Source organism: Numenius arquata, chromosome 2 (genome assembly GCF_964106895.1).
Source record: "Numenius arquata chromosome 2, bNumArq3.hap1.1, whole genome shotgun sequence".
Taxonomy (NCBI): Eukaryota; Metazoa; Chordata; class Aves; order Charadriiformes; family Scolopacidae; genus Numenius; species Numenius arquata.
The window spans coordinates 15,784,630-15,800,414 of NC_133577.1; the positions used below are offsets into that span (position 1 = coordinate 15,784,630).

A 15,785-nucleotide genomic window follows, 5' to 3' on the forward strand; every position below is an offset into this window, starting at 1 on the left:
CCTGTCTGCCCAATCCAGGGGCGCGGCGCGGCTCAGCCTCGAGCCGCCATTGGTGCGCGCGGCCGAACAAAGGTGCCACGCGCAGGGAGGGGCAGGAAGGCTTCCACCAGCTTCTAGAAGGTGGTGGGGGCTGGTGCGCATGCGCGCTGCCGCTCGCGCCTCTCAGGGGTGCGGCTCCGGGTGGGGAGGTGGGATGCTGCCGCCGGACGCCGGCCCGCGGCGGGGGCTCGTCATGCTCTGCCGGGTGGCGTGGGGTTTGTAGGAGCTCAGGTGAAACATGCAGAGGCCGAGGAGCAGGGAGCTGGATGGGTGGCGCCGCCCGCCTCCCGGCGCCCCTTGTGCCTGATGCAGCGGCGGCGGCGCCAAAGAACCCGTTCTGCTTTGTAATAAAAGCTGCCCCTACCCCGTAGCCGCGCCAGGAGTGGGGAGGGAAAGTCGGCGTTTCCGTTTAACGTCACCAACTGCGGGCGGAAGTCATGCCGAGGCCGGCTTCCGGCCTTGCCAAGATGGCGGCGTCCAGGTGCCCCTGAGCGGCGGGGAGGTGACAGCCGCCCGAGGCCGTGGCGGGCATCGGCTCCTCATGGCGCTGAGCGGCCGCAGCTGCCTGCTGCTGGCGGCCAGCAGGCTCCAGGCATGTGGAGCGGGTAAGCGCAGCCCCTCTCCGGCTCGCTGCGCCGGCCTTTCCCGACATGGGGATCGGCCTCCCTCTCCGGCTGCCGGCGGAGGGCCGCTCCTGGGCCCATTCGGGCAGGGCTGCTCCGCCGTGCGCAGGCTCCGGTCTGTGCCGGGATGCCGCCTGTAAGGACCGTTCGGGCGGCTGTAGGATGGGGCCGCTGCTGGTGCGTCTCTGGCCGCGGTGGGCTGTGTGACAAAGAGAGGCCCTGCCAGTCACTCTGGTGAGAGGTTCCGCTGCCTCTCTGGACCGAAAAGTTGTGTAGCAGACTGAGTTCGCAAGCCTAACTCTAAATTCGTGTTTGTTAGCTTAATTAGCAACAAACAGCTTGATAGGATTGAGGATTTTTATCTTGTTACTTGGTAGTGCTGCCATTGCTTCTTTGTGTAGTTCACTTTCAGCACTTTGTAAACCTTTAATCTTAGGGATCTTCTAGTCACGTGTGAGTTTATATTTTATGTTTGGGTTTTGAACCACCGTTAATACATTTTTTATTTTTAGCCTTTAGTTCACCTCATAAATTGGAGAAACTGGTTGAGCTCTGGTAATCCATCTATTTAGCGTTAAAAAAAAAAAAAAAAAAAAGCTACTTTTGCCCTGTTAACTTTTACAAGCTGCATTATTTTGTATTGTATTTGTTCTACTGCCCGTGCTATTTTTTTTTTTTTTTTAACTCTGAGGGTGTTTTATTTCCTGCTTTCCCTCAAGGTTTTCGTTTTGCATCAACTACAGCCAGTCTCAAAACTGAGACTGAAGTGGACACAAGTGAAAATGAGATTGTTGCTCCAGACTTCACTAACAGGAATCCTCGAAACTTGGAGCAGTTGGCCCTGGCTAGGAAGGAGCGTGGCTGGAAAACAACATGGCCAAAGCGTGAATTCTGGCATAGGTGAGTCAGAAAGTCACTCCAAAACAAATAAAAAACCAAAACCAACTACAAACCCACGAGGTGGAATTTCTACAAAATTCTTTAGGTTGTTGAGTTGGTTGTTCCCTTGGTTGTTCTTAATTAACAGCTATCTTCTGTGATAACAGAAGATAGAACAGTAAGCTAGCATCACGTGAAAGTTAGCATATGTGTTGAAGATCTTTGTTACAGTAGCACTAATATTGCTTAAGCAACTACTGTTTAATTTAGGGTTCTCCTAGGCCTGTGCTGACCATGCCTCGTTGTTTTATTTAGGGCTCCATAGTAGTTTGCTGTGTTTTGGTGGTTTATTTTGTTTATGTTTTTTTTAAGAAAATGCTTATTTCTTGTCCTCTGGAAAATAAATTCCTTTTAAGCTGGTGATTCGAAATCATTGTTTTGTTGTCGAGGGGATAACCACATCCAGTTTGTTCATACCTGGAAGTCTGATATTTCAGTGCAGTAGGAAATAGTTGCTCCATGGTTATGTGTTACGGCTTATGAAGTACTGCTTGACCACTTGCTGATCCTGACAAGCTGTTACCTGCTGTGTAAGCAGAAGCCTTTAAGAGACAGAAATGTAAGGTTACATTTCTGCTGGAGCAGATCCCCTGATCTAGCCCATAAGCACCTGTACCACCCCGTGCAGGTGTACAGTACTTGGTTTGGAGCAAGTGCTGGTGTGAGGCAGTGTAGGACTGTCACCTGTGCAATTGGTGAAAAGTTGCTCTTGGAATTTCACTCTTGAACTGGTAAAATGAGTTTTCATTTTATGTTCTAATAAAGTAAGCAAAAACCTAGGTAAGATAATAAACAGCAATATTAAGAAATCATTATTGTATTAATAGCTCCAGTACATTCCGTTTTATTTAAATTGAGTCACTTAATGCATTTAAGCATGTGAATGTGTTCTCTCTTTAGACCTGGAAAAGACATCACATCCCATGTTCTTTCTCTCCTTCACTCAGATTACGGCTTGAGCGGACACAGCATTATGTAGAAGCCTTCGTTGAGCGCTGTAATGGGGATGTCGTGGTATCTGCCTCTACCCGAGAGTGGGCCATAAAGAGACACCTGTACAGTCCCAAGGGAGTATCAGCTTGCAAAAACCTCGGCCGCGTAATGGCACAGCGCTGTTTGGAAGCAGGAATCAACTTTGTGAACTTTAAAGCTGTTATACCCTGGGAATATCGTTGTGACTCGGCAAGTACCCATTTCCTGACACTCATTTAGCCTGTTTTTCCTTTTTAAGCATTAATTTTACTCCTCTTCACTATTAGTTTTTTTTATGTGGCTTGACAGTTCCTCCTTGCGACGATCGAAAGGGTAACTGTTGATAAGCTGCAGTTCCTGGCGTTACGTTTCAGTGAGGCTGTAAGCCTCTGCCCCTCCATGTAACGTGTCCCCGCTGGTATTTCGGTGCTGATGGCTCTTCTTTGTACTTATTTCTGTCTCTGTCTTTTAAACAAGATTCAGGAATTTCAAAAAGCAATGGAGGAGGGTGGTGTTGTTCTGCGTGAGCCACGAAGAATCTATCAGTGAAATGGAGACCATTGGGAAAACTTCCCAGGGAACAACGGTGACTTCTTTAGGTGTGTGTACAGGCACAGTGAAGGTCCAGAGCTGGAAAAAGTTGGAATATGGCATCTTATAATAAAATGTTTTTAAATGCTTGGAAGCGTGTCACATTCTTGATTTAAAAATGTTCAATGCCTTTAAGGCTAGAATAAACTGTTATGGTTTGACCTGACAGGCTAACAGAATTTACTTCAAAATCAAGAGTTTTAAAGTATGTTCTGTTTTTTTTTGCATTTGATTCTTGTGTTTGTTCTAACCGGAGCTTTCTGAACTGCTTGATCCATGTAGAGGCCCAGTCTGATTTAGCAGAATGCCGCCAATTTATGTGAATGTTTGGAACTTTGTTAAACTTGCTGAAAAGATGGAATTGCCCCAGCTCATCTTTGCAGCTTTCTTTCAGCCCTTACGTTGTAATTTCTTTAACCCGGGAGGGAAGCCCGTGTCCCCCAGCCTGTCTCCGCCGCCTGGCGACTGCCGCCAGCTGGCCGGCCCGGTGGCTCGCCAGAGCCCCCGCACGCCGAGGGGCTCCGTCGTCCAAACCTCCCCCCGCGGTTATCCTCGCGTCCCCGCCCCTCAGCCTCGGCGGGTTTTTAAAGCCGGTGGACGAGGCCGCGCCGCCCGCCGGAGCAGCGCAGGCGCGGGGGGCTGGGGGACAGCGCGGCGGCCGGCCATGGAGGTGGGGGCGGCGGACTTCGAGCGGTGCCTGCCGAGCCTGCGGGACCGCGTCCGCTGCGCCGCCTTCCTGGGTGAGCCGCCGCCGGGGAAAGGAAGGGCGGCCCCTCGGCTCTGAGCGGTCCCCGGCTCCCGCCCGCTGAGGGGGGCGGCGGCGGGGCCTTGCCGGGCGGGCGCTGAGGTGTATCTGAGCGGATAATGGCGGCGGCGTGTGCCGGCACAGCCAGCGCTGAGGCGCGGGGTTTTAAAGCGGGCCGCGGAGGCCGGGGACGAGCCGAGCTCTCTCTGCGGCGCTGGCCTGGGCTCGGGAGGCGAGTGATGGGGGACATGGACAGACAGACATACCCCAAAGGGCAGGGTGCGGCAGGCCCAGTGGGTCTGACAGGGGTTAGGGTGAGGAGAGGTCTTCCAGGGATACGCCTGCTTCGTATTTCAGACTTAATTTTGTGTTCTTTCTCCCTCGGTAGCCCTTGATATGGAGTTTACAGGCTTACACTTGACTTCCCCAGTAAATAACGAGCCCAGGTAAAGCTGCTGGACGTGAGGCGTGAGGGAGAGCTGTTGCTGGAGCTCTGTGAGAACCACCCAGGCGTTGCCAACCTCCTTGCTTCCCACCCCTTTTCCCCCAATCCCAGTTTTGTCCATAGCCTGTTCGATTCCCCGACGGAGCGGTACCTGAAGGCCAGGCAGAGCGTCCAGCGCTTCACTGTTGCGCAGCTCGGTGAGTGCTGGTCTGAGGCAGAAAAGCATCTTCCAAGGTCTCTCTTGGTGGTAACTGGCCTTTGGCCAGCTGGTGCGCCCTGCAGGTCGCTCTGGGCTTAATTCACTCCTTACAGAGACATTTGTTTACCCCGGTAAGGTTTGTTTGCCCCCTTCTGAAGTTTAACACTCTCAACTTTTTAATATTTTAAATAACATAAAGTCAGGTGGGCCATATACTTTTTACTGGTCTGAAAGTTGTTCGTATTTAAAGATTGCAGGCACAAATACAGGGCTTTTAAAACAGAGGGTGCGAGCGAGAAGTAGGTGGCAGCAGCTCCTGTTCAAGGCTCTGTCATTTGATACAATGTGTAAGGGGACCACCAGAGGAAAACTAGAATGCTAGTATTTCTGATATTCCTTAAAATAATAAAAAGCTCAACACAAGAAAGGGCCTGTATGGTGGGGGAGGCCCTAGTTAACAACTAGTTAGAGGTCAAGAAACCAGCTCAAAAACTTTAAAATACTGTTCAAAGCCTTAGGCTATGTAAGGTATTAATGTGCTTTTTAGGGATTGATAGAAAAAAAAGAGAACCTAAGTATTAAAAAACAGGTTTCAGTCCTATGTGGTGCCTAACTCCTCCCAATTGGTTTTGTAGTGTAGTTGGACCCACAGACCTGTGTGTGCATAGTCAGAGATTTTTGTCCCCAACTCAGCTCTTCCCACCCATTGCTCAATCTATTTGCTATTTAATCACACTTGACTCCTTTTCCCACTTAGTTCTAAAAGCTTTTCCCTCTTCAGCTCTCAGGGGGCTGTGGAGTGGCCTGGCAGTTGCTCTTCAGATTTGCGCTGTGGCATTAGGGAATGGAAAACACATGGTCCATCAGGGGATGCCCACATCCCTTGTCTGATTTTCACAGTATCTGGATGTCCAGCTAAACATTGCAGTTTCAATGGGCATTTCTCTGTCTTGCAGGGCTGGCGATATTCTCAAACGAAAATTCAAACAAGTAAGTAAAACCATTTTCTGTTACAGTGAAGACAGTGCAGTTGAGATTTTATGCAGAACTCTCTTGGGAGAAGTTATTTCTTGTAATTATTTTCTAGAGAGGTTTTTCTTTTCATTGTAGGTATGTGGTGCATTCATACAACTTTTTTCTCTTTCCCTCAACGTTGGGACTTTCGGATGTTGAATTCGCCCTCTCTGCATCTAGCATTCAGTTCCTATCTCATTATGGCTTTGACTATAATAAGGTACGTAACCTCTCTGCCAGGAATCTAGAACAGAGGAAGTCCATGCAATTACAACAGAAATTAGGATTAATATCCCTAAATGCTACATTTCTGGGGTAAACAGCATCTGGGTAAAGTATGAGTGCATTGTGTGGTTCATTGTTAACAGGGAGAGTGAGCGCTGGTTTTTGTGAACTGCCATAGAGGCAATAACCACATCTTTGTTAGTCTAAGACAGGTTTCCCCACCTCAAAAAAAAAAGAAAACCTATTTCTTTAGAGCTGACCCCAGTTGGAGTCTTCACTGGCCATGAAAGTGGGGGAAGTCTCTCTCTCTTTACCTGCATCTTACATATTGCCACGTTTCCTGTAAAATTCAGACTGTCATTGCATAAGAGCACTCTTTAGCAGTTTTGGACAGGAAGCATCGTGATATCTTGACACTTGAAGTGTCTCATTAAAAGAAGGATAAAAGCAGAGCAAAAAAAAATATCAGAGTTGACAAAAATTGTTCTATTTCCTCCATACATAAACATATCTGCCTTTATGTAAGAATGCATCTTGGATGACCTACCATTTGTATTTTTGAAGAGGATATTCTGAGACTGAGGAACACCAGCATCTTCCAAGTATATGCTGGTTTTGGACCTGGCTAACCTGCTATTGTCTAATTTGCTGCCAGAAAGTCCAGGGGAGAGTAACCAACCTGGCATTTTCCCCCCCGCTCAGTTTCTCAAAGATGGAATCCCATACATGAATGAGGTACAGGAGAAGATCCTTAGCCAGCGTCTCTTAGCGGGAAGCTCGAAAGTCAGCAGGTGAGTGCTATTCAGAGAGGTGGATCCTCAGTACTGACTGTATTGACAGCTCACCTTCTCTCAGATCACAGTTTGTAGAAATATTAAAGCCTGTTGATCTGAATGCCTCGCCACCAGCTGTTTTAGCTTGCTGTGGTCCGTCTGAAGGAAGACGGAGATCGCAGGATGCAGTCTGGACAATTGGTTGAATGTTGGGAAGTGATGCTTTTGCATGACCACAGCAAGGCACAAGGCTCCCTCTGTGAAGACCTTTTTCTCACACTCTGCCTCTTTCCCCTGATCCCGCTTTAGTGCCCTGGACAGGGATGTGCTGAAGAAGGCTATTGATGAAGTGACCTGTTGGATAGCTGCAGCAGAGGAAGAGGAGACTATGATTCTGCAGGATCTGAGTGGTATGAAACAGGATGCCTCCCTTCGGCACTTGTGGGCCCTGAAAAGCTTCGTCACTTCTGCTGAACCTGTGGGGCTGCTACTGTTCTCTGCTGCCTGTTCTGTTAAACTGCCCTCCTGAGAGTGAAAGCATCTGTACCCATCCTGCCTTTACAACTCTTTGCCCCTTTCTACACTTCAGTTCCTGTCAGGGATTCATCTCTGGGCTTTGCTTTTATGCTCTGTTGGGATGATGGGTCTTTCTGTAGTGGGAGTGGATGTCTGAGTGGAGCATGCTTTGTGGTAACTGACTTCCATTTTATGCTGCTTCAGAGCAGCAGCTGCAGAATTTGTAGTTGCTCTGGATCAGGACAACTTTTGACTTAAGTCCCAGGTGATCTCCAAGGGGGAGAAAACAAAAACCAGAAGGGTAAGGCGGGTCTCCTCTCAGAGTTTGTTCCTTCTCGCGTGGAGCAACAAGGAGGCCCATGGAGACACGTATACGTGCCAGTGGTGATAAACAGGTCACTTACCACCTGTGTTAGCTTTTGGGAGCACTATAGCAGAGCAGAGGAATTTCCGTGCTATTTTGGAGGAGTTGAGGGGCAGGGAATTGTAGTAGAGAATAGTCTGTATGTTTCCTCACAGAAACCAAATCTTAATCTTTTAGGTCAGGGAGTAAAATACAGAAAAGGTTAGGAAGAACAGAAAGCATTTAAGGCTTTGTCTGTTGATGCTTTTTCTGCAGAGTGTGAAATACGGGGGGTGGGGAGTGTGCTGTGTTACGTATCTGCTATGTCAGCTGTAGATAATATGATACTATAGTTTAATAGGATCTGGCAATGGTGAGCACTTGTGACAAGTAAGACATTTATTTAACTAAGCAATAAGACTGATTAAGGTGTCTTTTTGCATGCTGCTCAGAAGAGGACTGGGTTAGTTCCTTATCACCTGTGTGAGGAAAATGCATAGGTACCTCTCATCTGTGCTTGGCTTCTGGGTGTGCTGCTCTGAAACCTTCCAAAACCACAGTCAGTCTTTCAGAGTAGTAGCCTTCCTCCGTCGTCTTTTCAGTTATTCTTTTTCTTTCCTCTGTGTCCTCACAAAAGGTTATTTGCCTGAAATTCTCACTGTGACCTTTTTGGGTTTTTTTCATTCGGGTTTATTTGTGGTTTTTTTCCCTGTCATCATATGTGGTAATGTACCAAGATCATACATTCAGGAATACTTTCTGCACACTGGGGGAAAAACATCTGGTCAGTCCTTCTGTCTAGAAAAATGTGTTTTCCTCAATAGGCTTTTTACCACTCTTTTTTTTTTTTTTTTTTTTTTCCTCAGGCTATCAGATTTTTGAAGTTCAGTTGGTTCTGAGGGAGGCTCTCCAAAATGTTTGGACACAGCCTCTTGGAGACAAGAAGGTGAGATGGAAATGTGAACCTTTTCAAAAGAAGATTTCTGTCTAACCAGACAGGACTGGCATTCTGGCAGGGACTCTGAGATGTTGCTTGTACCTTTAACGATAGGGCCCAGAAGAGGACAAGACAATATAAGAAGGAATGTTCTGGGAAGTGTTGATTGTGGAATCCTAAGAAAAAGGATCCAGAAAACTGATTAACTTTGGTTTCTGTTTGTCCTGTAGCCACAAAATACCTTGAGCTGGAAATGCTTGTCCTTGGGACACTTCTGGAGGGACCTTTTCTGTATCTCCAGACTTTATCAGATCTCTCCTTCAATACCTCCACAAGAATGTACAGGTTTTAGCCTTTATTTGTGGCTTTGCTTTGTTGACTTTCGCCATGTAGTTGCTTTGAAGACTTCTAGTCTGCCTGTTTTACGGTTTGCTGGTTTTACATTTGGTGGAATATTTTCTGAATTAAACCTATGGTTGTGGACTTCTCAAAACATGAATATGATACCAGTCAGTTGCTTAGAAGTAGTTGGTGGTTTTCCCCCCCACCGTTCTGTTCTGGTCTGATAACCAGCGTCATCAGAGTGACAGATGTACCCAGCCTTCTCACCTGAAGCACAGCCTTTGGAGACTCAGTTTGCATGGCTGCTGTTTGTTTCTGGTTTTTGGTGCCATGAACTTAGTGTGTTTGTGTCAAGTTAAATTGAATTATATTAATTTGTGCTCCAAAAAGGCTGTGGTACAAACTATGCTGTTAACAAGAGATGCATTAATAAGACACCCTTAGAGCAGGTCTCTTGTTACTGGAGCAGTGATCTGCATACGGAAGAGAAGTGAGACAGTCCTGAGGCCCCAGGGGATGTGCTGTTTCTCCATCTTTCATAGCCTAGAAGCTGAACTTGTCCTCAGTATTGCTGAACACCAGTAAGCGCTGTACGTACAACTAGCATGGGAGGCTGAGGTACCCAATGACCGTTTTTTCAGGTAATGGTGAAAAAAGTGAGTCCACAACATCGTCAGCTTCTGGAGAACTCTCCTAATGACTGCTGCCGGAAGGAGCTCATTCTCCTGTCTGCCCGGGGCTTCACCAACCTCTTCCAGACACTGGTTAAAGCCAAGAAGGTAAAATGCCTCATCCTTACTCTCTGTTTTCATCTCTTTTTGATTTGCTACCCTGGATGTAGAGGGATGATAAAAGATAAAGTAGTAATTTGTATTAAGTTACTCAACTCAGTGTTTAGTTGTCAGTAAAACTGAGATGAATTCTTATATTGCAGTCATGGTTAGAAAAAGAGAGTGGTAAACGCTACATCTTCTTATTGACCAGGTCCCACTCCCAACGCATGCTCAGAATTATGGATCCGAACACTAGATCTCCCTGTGTTACTTTTCTATTACTCCTGCAAACCAAGTACAGCCAGGGGGGAGGGTGACAGAATGATGCTGAAAAAATGCCCTTCTTGGAGTCCACAAGTCTAATTTTCCTGAAAGCACAGTCCTTCTGTGAGCTTTGCAGTCTGACTGACTTTTGGGTGAGCGTGTGTGGATGGTGTCCACTGGAGGAAAGGATTACAGCTGCTGAGCATGCCTAAAATTGGTTATGTCTGAGTGCTCTTCAAAAATATGCTCCAATGGACTGTTATGTTTATATTCTTCCTGTAGCCCCTGGTAGGACACAACATGCTTATGGACCTTATGCATCTTCACGACAAGTTCTACAAGCCCCTTCCAGGTAATGCTGTACATACCTGCTGCCCCCAGGCTGCTGCTTTTGCCACGGGGATGGGACAGTAAGCACAGTGGTCATTTGCCACCCCAGCCACCCACTGTGCTCAGCAAGCAGCGATGCCAGTTGCCTCTTCTGAGCTTTAACTGCTGCAGCAGTGCATCATTCCTCTGACTTCACCTCTCTTTCTTACTCATTTGAAATACCATTGGCTTTTCCTCAGTTTTACGATGTCTTTCTACGCATGTGTTTTGCTTTCAGAAAGCTATGAGGAGTTTAAAAGGAACATTCACAACCTGTTTCCTGTCCTCATAGACACCAAGACTGTAACAAAATCTGTCTGGAAGGTGAGATGTACAGGTCTTCTTGTTTGGAGTCAAAGCTTGTCTTTCACCCAAAAGAGAGGATATCTTCCCTCAGTGCTTTGTGGTTACAGATCTGTGACCAATTCTCAGTGTTTCCCCGAGACATTCTGATGTTTGATCTCATTTAATGAATCAGCAGTACCAGTAAATGAGCTCATGAGGTCTGTCTTGGTTGGGTTTTTAACATGTTTTTCTTTTCTAGAAATGTTCGTTTCCTCGAGTATCTAATCTTTTGGAGGTGTATGAGGTTTTGTGCAAGTAAGTGGTGGGCTATAAAGCCTTCAGCAATCCCTTTGGTTTTTTGGGAAAGGTACTTCAAAGTCAGCCATTCCATATGTTCACACTTTCCCTCCTTCCAGATGTTTTTCAGCTGATTTCTTGTCTTTCTAAATTTAAGAGCCCATGATTTGCTCCTCTTTACAATAAAGTAATTACTTGTTCTACATCACTTCTCATATTGTACCACCATTACTTCATTGGTCACAAGTTTGGCTTGCAGACAGTCTTACATACAACTTCAGAGTTGTATGTTGCTTATGTCGTGTTACGAAGTGGGTGAGTCTCAGTTCTCAGTGAAAATGAACCCTAATTTCAAATGCCAGCTCCCAAAAAGAGCTGCAGTAAGCCTAAAGCAGTAACCAAATACAATGTTCAAATGGAGCACAAGTAGATACCATATCTCATCATGTTGTAGAAGAGTTCTCTTTTTTATGCTGCTTCTGTGGATAAATTGTTTTAATGTCAATTTTGCTAAGAAAAGGAAAATTTCGCCTCTTTCCCCTCGCCCCTGCTCCCAAGAAGGAGATGCAAAATTAGTGCTTATAAAATCAGTACTGGGATTCTGGGGTTTTTGTTTGTTTTAGCAATTTCAGACTGCAGATTCTCATGAGTTTTTATATTTGTTCTTTTATTTCAGTCATTCCATGGGTATCTGTTTATTAATGTGTTCTCCAGAGTTCCCTGATCAAAGAGAACCATCTAGTCGACCCCTTTCCTTGGAGTTTTCCATTGATTTTTAGTTCTGTTTAAATTTTTTGTATGCAGTTGGAGCCAGAGTTGCTGTGTAGAAGGTTTGATTGGGGGAGGAGACTGAGGAAGTATTTAGGAGTTAGTTTTCAGGAAGAAAACTAGTAGATACTATTCAGCTAAGTGTCTTTAGCTTTTTCATAGAATACTACCAGAGTTTATTTTAAAATCTTCACTAGCTTTTTCTGAAATGAAGCCACAGGTCGCTAGAGAACAGTAACTTGTCTCTAACATAATAAGGAAAGACAAAAATCTTACACATCCACTTGTCATCCACAGCAACCTAAATCCCAAAGATTCAGCATGCCCCGTGATAGCTCTTGCGAGTGACTGCTCAAGATATGGTATGTTCTTAAGCAAATCTTCAAACTCAGAAAGCTAAAAATGGGTTTGTTTTACTCTGTGGATGTCCACATGCAAAGTGTGGGTGAATGCTGGTGGGTCTGCTGAATTTGCACCAAGCTGCTGATACACCTTTTTGTCCAGACCCAACACCTGGGCTCCGAAGACGTGATGTTCTGCACATCCCAGGTAGCTGCCGAGGGTGATGCAGGGCAGGTTTGTATCATGCTGTTAGCACAAATGGCATTTGCACTAAGTTGGGCTGAACCGAGCCTGACTTGGGGTTTTGAAGAGTTGGTAGCTCTTGGAAGGGTCAAGGGGAGGTGGGAAGCACTGGTCCTAAATGGAAAATAGTGGGAGCTAATAGCAGGGAGATCCCAGAAAGTAGCAGGAGCTCGGTGGCTTGTGCAGGGTTAGTGGTGCTGTGTGTGCAGGAGGCTGTGTTCAGTACATGGTGTGATACTGGCTGTGAGGCAGACGTTTCCTGGCTTCTTGTGGCAGCTCACAGGGCTTCCTGTGTTTTGAAATGGTTCCCATACCATCAATAATGTATACAACACAGTTTGGTTTAGATCTTCATAAAAGTTAAACTTTTTTCATGTGCGTCTTGCTAAGGTTTTCAGCCATTCATGTAACTACTGCCTTTTTGTTGGTATCATTTTAAAATGCACGGTAAAAGCATAGACTTGCTATGGGGTGTAAAGGCTTCTGGGTGAGGAAGGAAACAGAGCTGAGGGAGAGGGAAAGAAACTCCAAAACAGAGCAGTGGATCCTATGAGTGTTAGGATTATAGAGAGGTGCCGTTTCCACAGCGTGCTAAAGGTGTTTATTCCTTTCTGATTTTGTTGGACACTTACAGCTGAGAAGAAATCTCCTCACGAGGCAGGCTATGATGCATTTCTCTGTGGTTCAGGTAAAATGCCTCTTAAACACTTCTTCAGAGTTTGTGTTGTGATTTGGCAAATCCTTTCCTGATGCTAACAAATACTTGTTTGTATACAGTCTGTTGCTCTTAGTAACTTAGCTGCCCTGTAGTGAGTTTTTGCTTTCCATTTGGTTAGTTACGTTTCTTTAGCTTTGTTCTAATGCCACCTCATTATTCTTCCTTCCAGTTCTTCTGAAATCAGCTCATTTGTTACTGTGCAGATCCACAAAGTGAGTGATCTTTAAATGTTTACTGAAAATTGCATTACACGGATGAGTCCTATGGAAGACAGTCATCAGTTCGCTCTGGCTGACTTCCTGTTTTGCAGGCTGGTCTTCCTTTTGGATAAGAGAAAGTGTTACTGGAAATGTCACAGTTCTAATTAGATTTTTATTTTATAAATCTGAAAGTAGTAGCTTTATGTCAAAGCTGACATTTAAGAAATTAAATCAGGGGCCATGCGGTGGCTCAGAGGTTGGGAAATGGCATCATGACTCCTTTCTCCTTGAACAAGCCCTCTCAAGTTCAGTTCACTTGGGTAAGGGTCAAATAATTTTCCATTAGTTGCCATTTTTGAAATCTGTGATTCAGTACCTTCAGTTAAGTTCCTAAAAGGCAACTGTTCAAATCCCTTCCCTTTGCTTGCAGCTTTTCAACTTCTGTAGAAGATACCAAGATCTGAAATACTTATTTGGTCACCAGATAAAGAGCTGCTTTGGGAGCTTTGTGCTCCAGAGACACTCTGCAGCACTGGAGAAACAAAACTTTGTTCCATTTTGTTTTCTAATGTAGTGATGCAGTGGAGGCTGATCCTTCTTTCTCTCAGTATCTCACTGTGTTAGCCAAGTACCTGAACAAAGTGAATCTCATCCGAGGTGGTGTTTCAAGCATTGTGAGTATGAATTTGCAGGTCTGTGACCAGTTTGTGGGGTGTGTAGGCCAGCAGCCCAGTTGATGGCTTCATCAGAGGAGAAAAATGTACCAGTGGCTGAGCCCACCTTGGCGGAAGCTATCATCATCCAAATGACACACCTGACCTTTCAAAATGGCAAATGAGTTGAATTTCTGCTTTGTGAAACATATTCATATTGTTATCCTGAAAGATGGCATTAGTCAGTTATGTTGCTGTTTCTCTGGTGGTTTCTCCATGGTAATTGTGACAGTTTGCTTTTATGACTCATGTTTAGAAGAGTCTTGGGACAAAAGAAAAATAATTTTACACCAATGGCTGTGTTGTACAACCTGTCTTATTTATTATTTATGTGTCACGTTTTGCATATTTTCTGATTATATTAGTAGTGCTTCTGTAGTATTTCCAAACTTAGATATGTCTCAGTGTTGTACATTTTCCAGAATTTTTCTGGGGAAGACAGTCCGTGCGAACATCCTCCTGCCTTGATTGTCCATGTCCGAGGCTGGCCAGGGCTGAATGAAAGGCAGATTTACGAAGAGTTTAAACCTCTTTGTCGCTTTGATGTCAGACGGCTTTCAAGGAACCAGTTCATTCTGCTCTCTAACAAATTTGACGAGTAAGTGATCAGAAGGTCTTAATTTTTTGTCCCTTGATTTAGATTAGATGTTAGGGAGAAATTCTTTACTCTGAGGGTGGTGAGGCACTGGAACAGGTTGCCTGGAGAAGTTGTCGATGCCCCATCCCTGGAAGTGTTCAAGACCAGGCTGGATGGGGCTTTGAGCAACCTTGTCTAGCAGGAGGTGTCCCTGCCCATGGCAGGAGGAATTTAGAACTAGATAAACTTTAAGGTCCCTTCCAACCCCAACTATTCTATGATTCTTTGATCCGAGTCTTCATCCCACCTTCCCTCTGCTGTGACAACTCTTAGGTAAAGAGGTTCCTGTCCGGAGCTGTGGGACGCTCTAAGCAGCCTGCAAGCCCTGGCTGATGGCATCTGCTTTCATTACAGTGTCAGGCTGGTCCTGCGAGATTATAAACATCACCCTCATCTGCGGGTTTCTGTCCGTCGCCACTGGAGGCACTCTCCACGAGTGAACTGCCTGCTGCAGTGAGTTCTGGAAATCTCAGGAATGGGGAGGGGGAGAGGCTATTCCTCTCGGGGTGCCTGGCCCTGTCACAGCAGCAGCCTGCTCCTCTTTTGCAATGTCCTTCTGCTGGGTGGCTGCTTGTGAGTTTTCAGCCCCAGGCAACTGGACTTTACTCTTGATTAACTGGGTAATGTTACCCCATGGATAGCACAAAACTACCTATGTGCTATCACAACAGATGGAGGGTTATGTTATGAGCTGTAGTGCTCGCTGTAATAAGTTTGAGGAGAGAGGTGGTATCTCCTGGGTGTGGGATGGATGTGTTTATTCCACAGCGTAGTTGAAAGCTCAGTAGTAGGAGAGAATTCCACGTTCAAAGTGCACCCCTCTTGTAAGGTTGTGACAGAGATGTTCGTTAAGGGTGAATTTCTGGCCTGACACAGTTTGGTAAAGAATCCCAGTTCTTAAGAGCAAAATTAAGCCCTAAATATAAGTAGCCTAACAGCATTTTTATTATTCTTGCCCTTTAGAGTCTCTGGTATTGTGGCACTGTGGTCTCTCTTAGCCTTTGTGCTCGGAGGAGCTCCTTGCGGTTCATGGTAAAGGACTGCCTTCCAGATGAGACGTGGGGAATGCAGATCTTATTTTTTGTTTGTCTATGTTTTGTTTTGTTTCATTTCATTCAATAAACTATGAGGGGAAAAAAAAAAGCTATGAGTAGTGTTTTTAACTGCCGCCTTTTTTTTTTTTATGTGTTTTTAAAGAGGATGTATTGGTTTCCAGTTTGTGGTATTTTGTAATCTGTCAAAGCATCGCCCTCTCCTGAAGAGGGAGAGGTGGCTCTTTCGATGCCTAATTTACTTTGATCCTCTGTTGGTTCTTCACAGCTATTCATAATCCCAGTTTGTTCCCAGTGCTTGTGCTGCTGTGTAAAACAGGTTTCTGATGAAGTTTGGGAAGTTATGAAATGAAAGGGGCTATTTGTAGCTTCAGTTGTAAAGCAGGGGAAATGTCACTGTTTACCAAACGAAAATGGGCAG

General features: G+C 45.6%; 2 protein-coding genes across 2 annotated transcripts; both read left to right on the plus strand.

Annotated features, from left to right (window-relative positions):
* Positions 1–126: 126 nt before the first annotated feature.
* Positions 127–3,335, plus strand: MRPL18 (mitochondrial ribosomal protein L18). Its single transcript, XM_074144265.1, has 4 exons — positions 127–644; positions 1,382–1,562; positions 2,549–2,783; positions 3,051–3,335. Exons 1-4 carry the CDS (start codon positions 581–583, stop codon positions 3,120–3,122), a joined length of 552 nt encoding a protein of 183 aa, XP_074000366.1. The 5' UTR covers positions 127–580; the 3' UTR covers positions 3,123–3,335.
* A 493-nt stretch (positions 3,336–3,828) lies between these two features.
* PNLDC1 (PARN like ribonuclease domain containing exonuclease 1) lies at positions 3,829–15,445 on the plus strand. The gene is made up of 19 exons (XM_074168712.1): positions 3,829–3,904; positions 4,298–4,355; positions 4,478–4,551; positions 5,510–5,543; positions 5,664–5,787; positions 6,495–6,583; positions 6,875–6,975; positions 8,291–8,370; positions 9,345–9,482; positions 10,023–10,092; positions 10,348–10,433; positions 10,654–10,709; positions 11,757–11,821; positions 12,679–12,732; positions 12,932–12,974; positions 13,537–13,636; positions 14,098–14,273; positions 14,667–14,765; positions 15,276–15,445. The coding sequence occupies exons 1-19, from the start codon at positions 3,829–3,831 to the stop codon at positions 15,346–15,348; spliced, it is 1,596 nt and encodes a 531-aa protein (XP_074024813.1). The 3' UTR covers positions 15,349–15,445.
* Positions 15,446–15,785: the final 340 nt, after the last annotated feature.

Coding starts and splice junctions, on each gene's coding strand:
- MRPL18 (XM_074144265.1), top strand. CDS start 581: ATGGCGCTGAGCGGCCGCAGCTGCCTGCTGCTGGCGGCCAGCAGGCTC. Junction 645..1,381: donor GCTCCAGGCATGTGGAGCGG/GTAAGCGCAGCC, acceptor CTTTCCCTCAAG/GTTTTCGTTTTGCATCAACT. Junction 1,563..2,548: donor AAGCGTGAATTCTGGCATAG/GTGAGTCAGAAA, acceptor TCCTTCACTCAG/ATTACGGCTTGAGCGGACAC.
- PNLDC1 (XM_074168712.1), top strand. CDS start 3,829: ATGGAGGTGGGGGCGGCGGACTTCGAGCGGTGCCTGCCGAGCCTGCGG. Junction 11,822..12,678: donor GAGTGACTGCTCAAGATATG/GTATGTTCTTAA, acceptor GGACACTTACAG/CTGAGAAGAAATCTCCTCAC. Junction 14,274..14,666: donor CTCTCTAACAAATTTGACGA/GTAAGTGATCAG, acceptor CTTTCATTACAG/TGTCAGGCTGGTCCTGCGAG.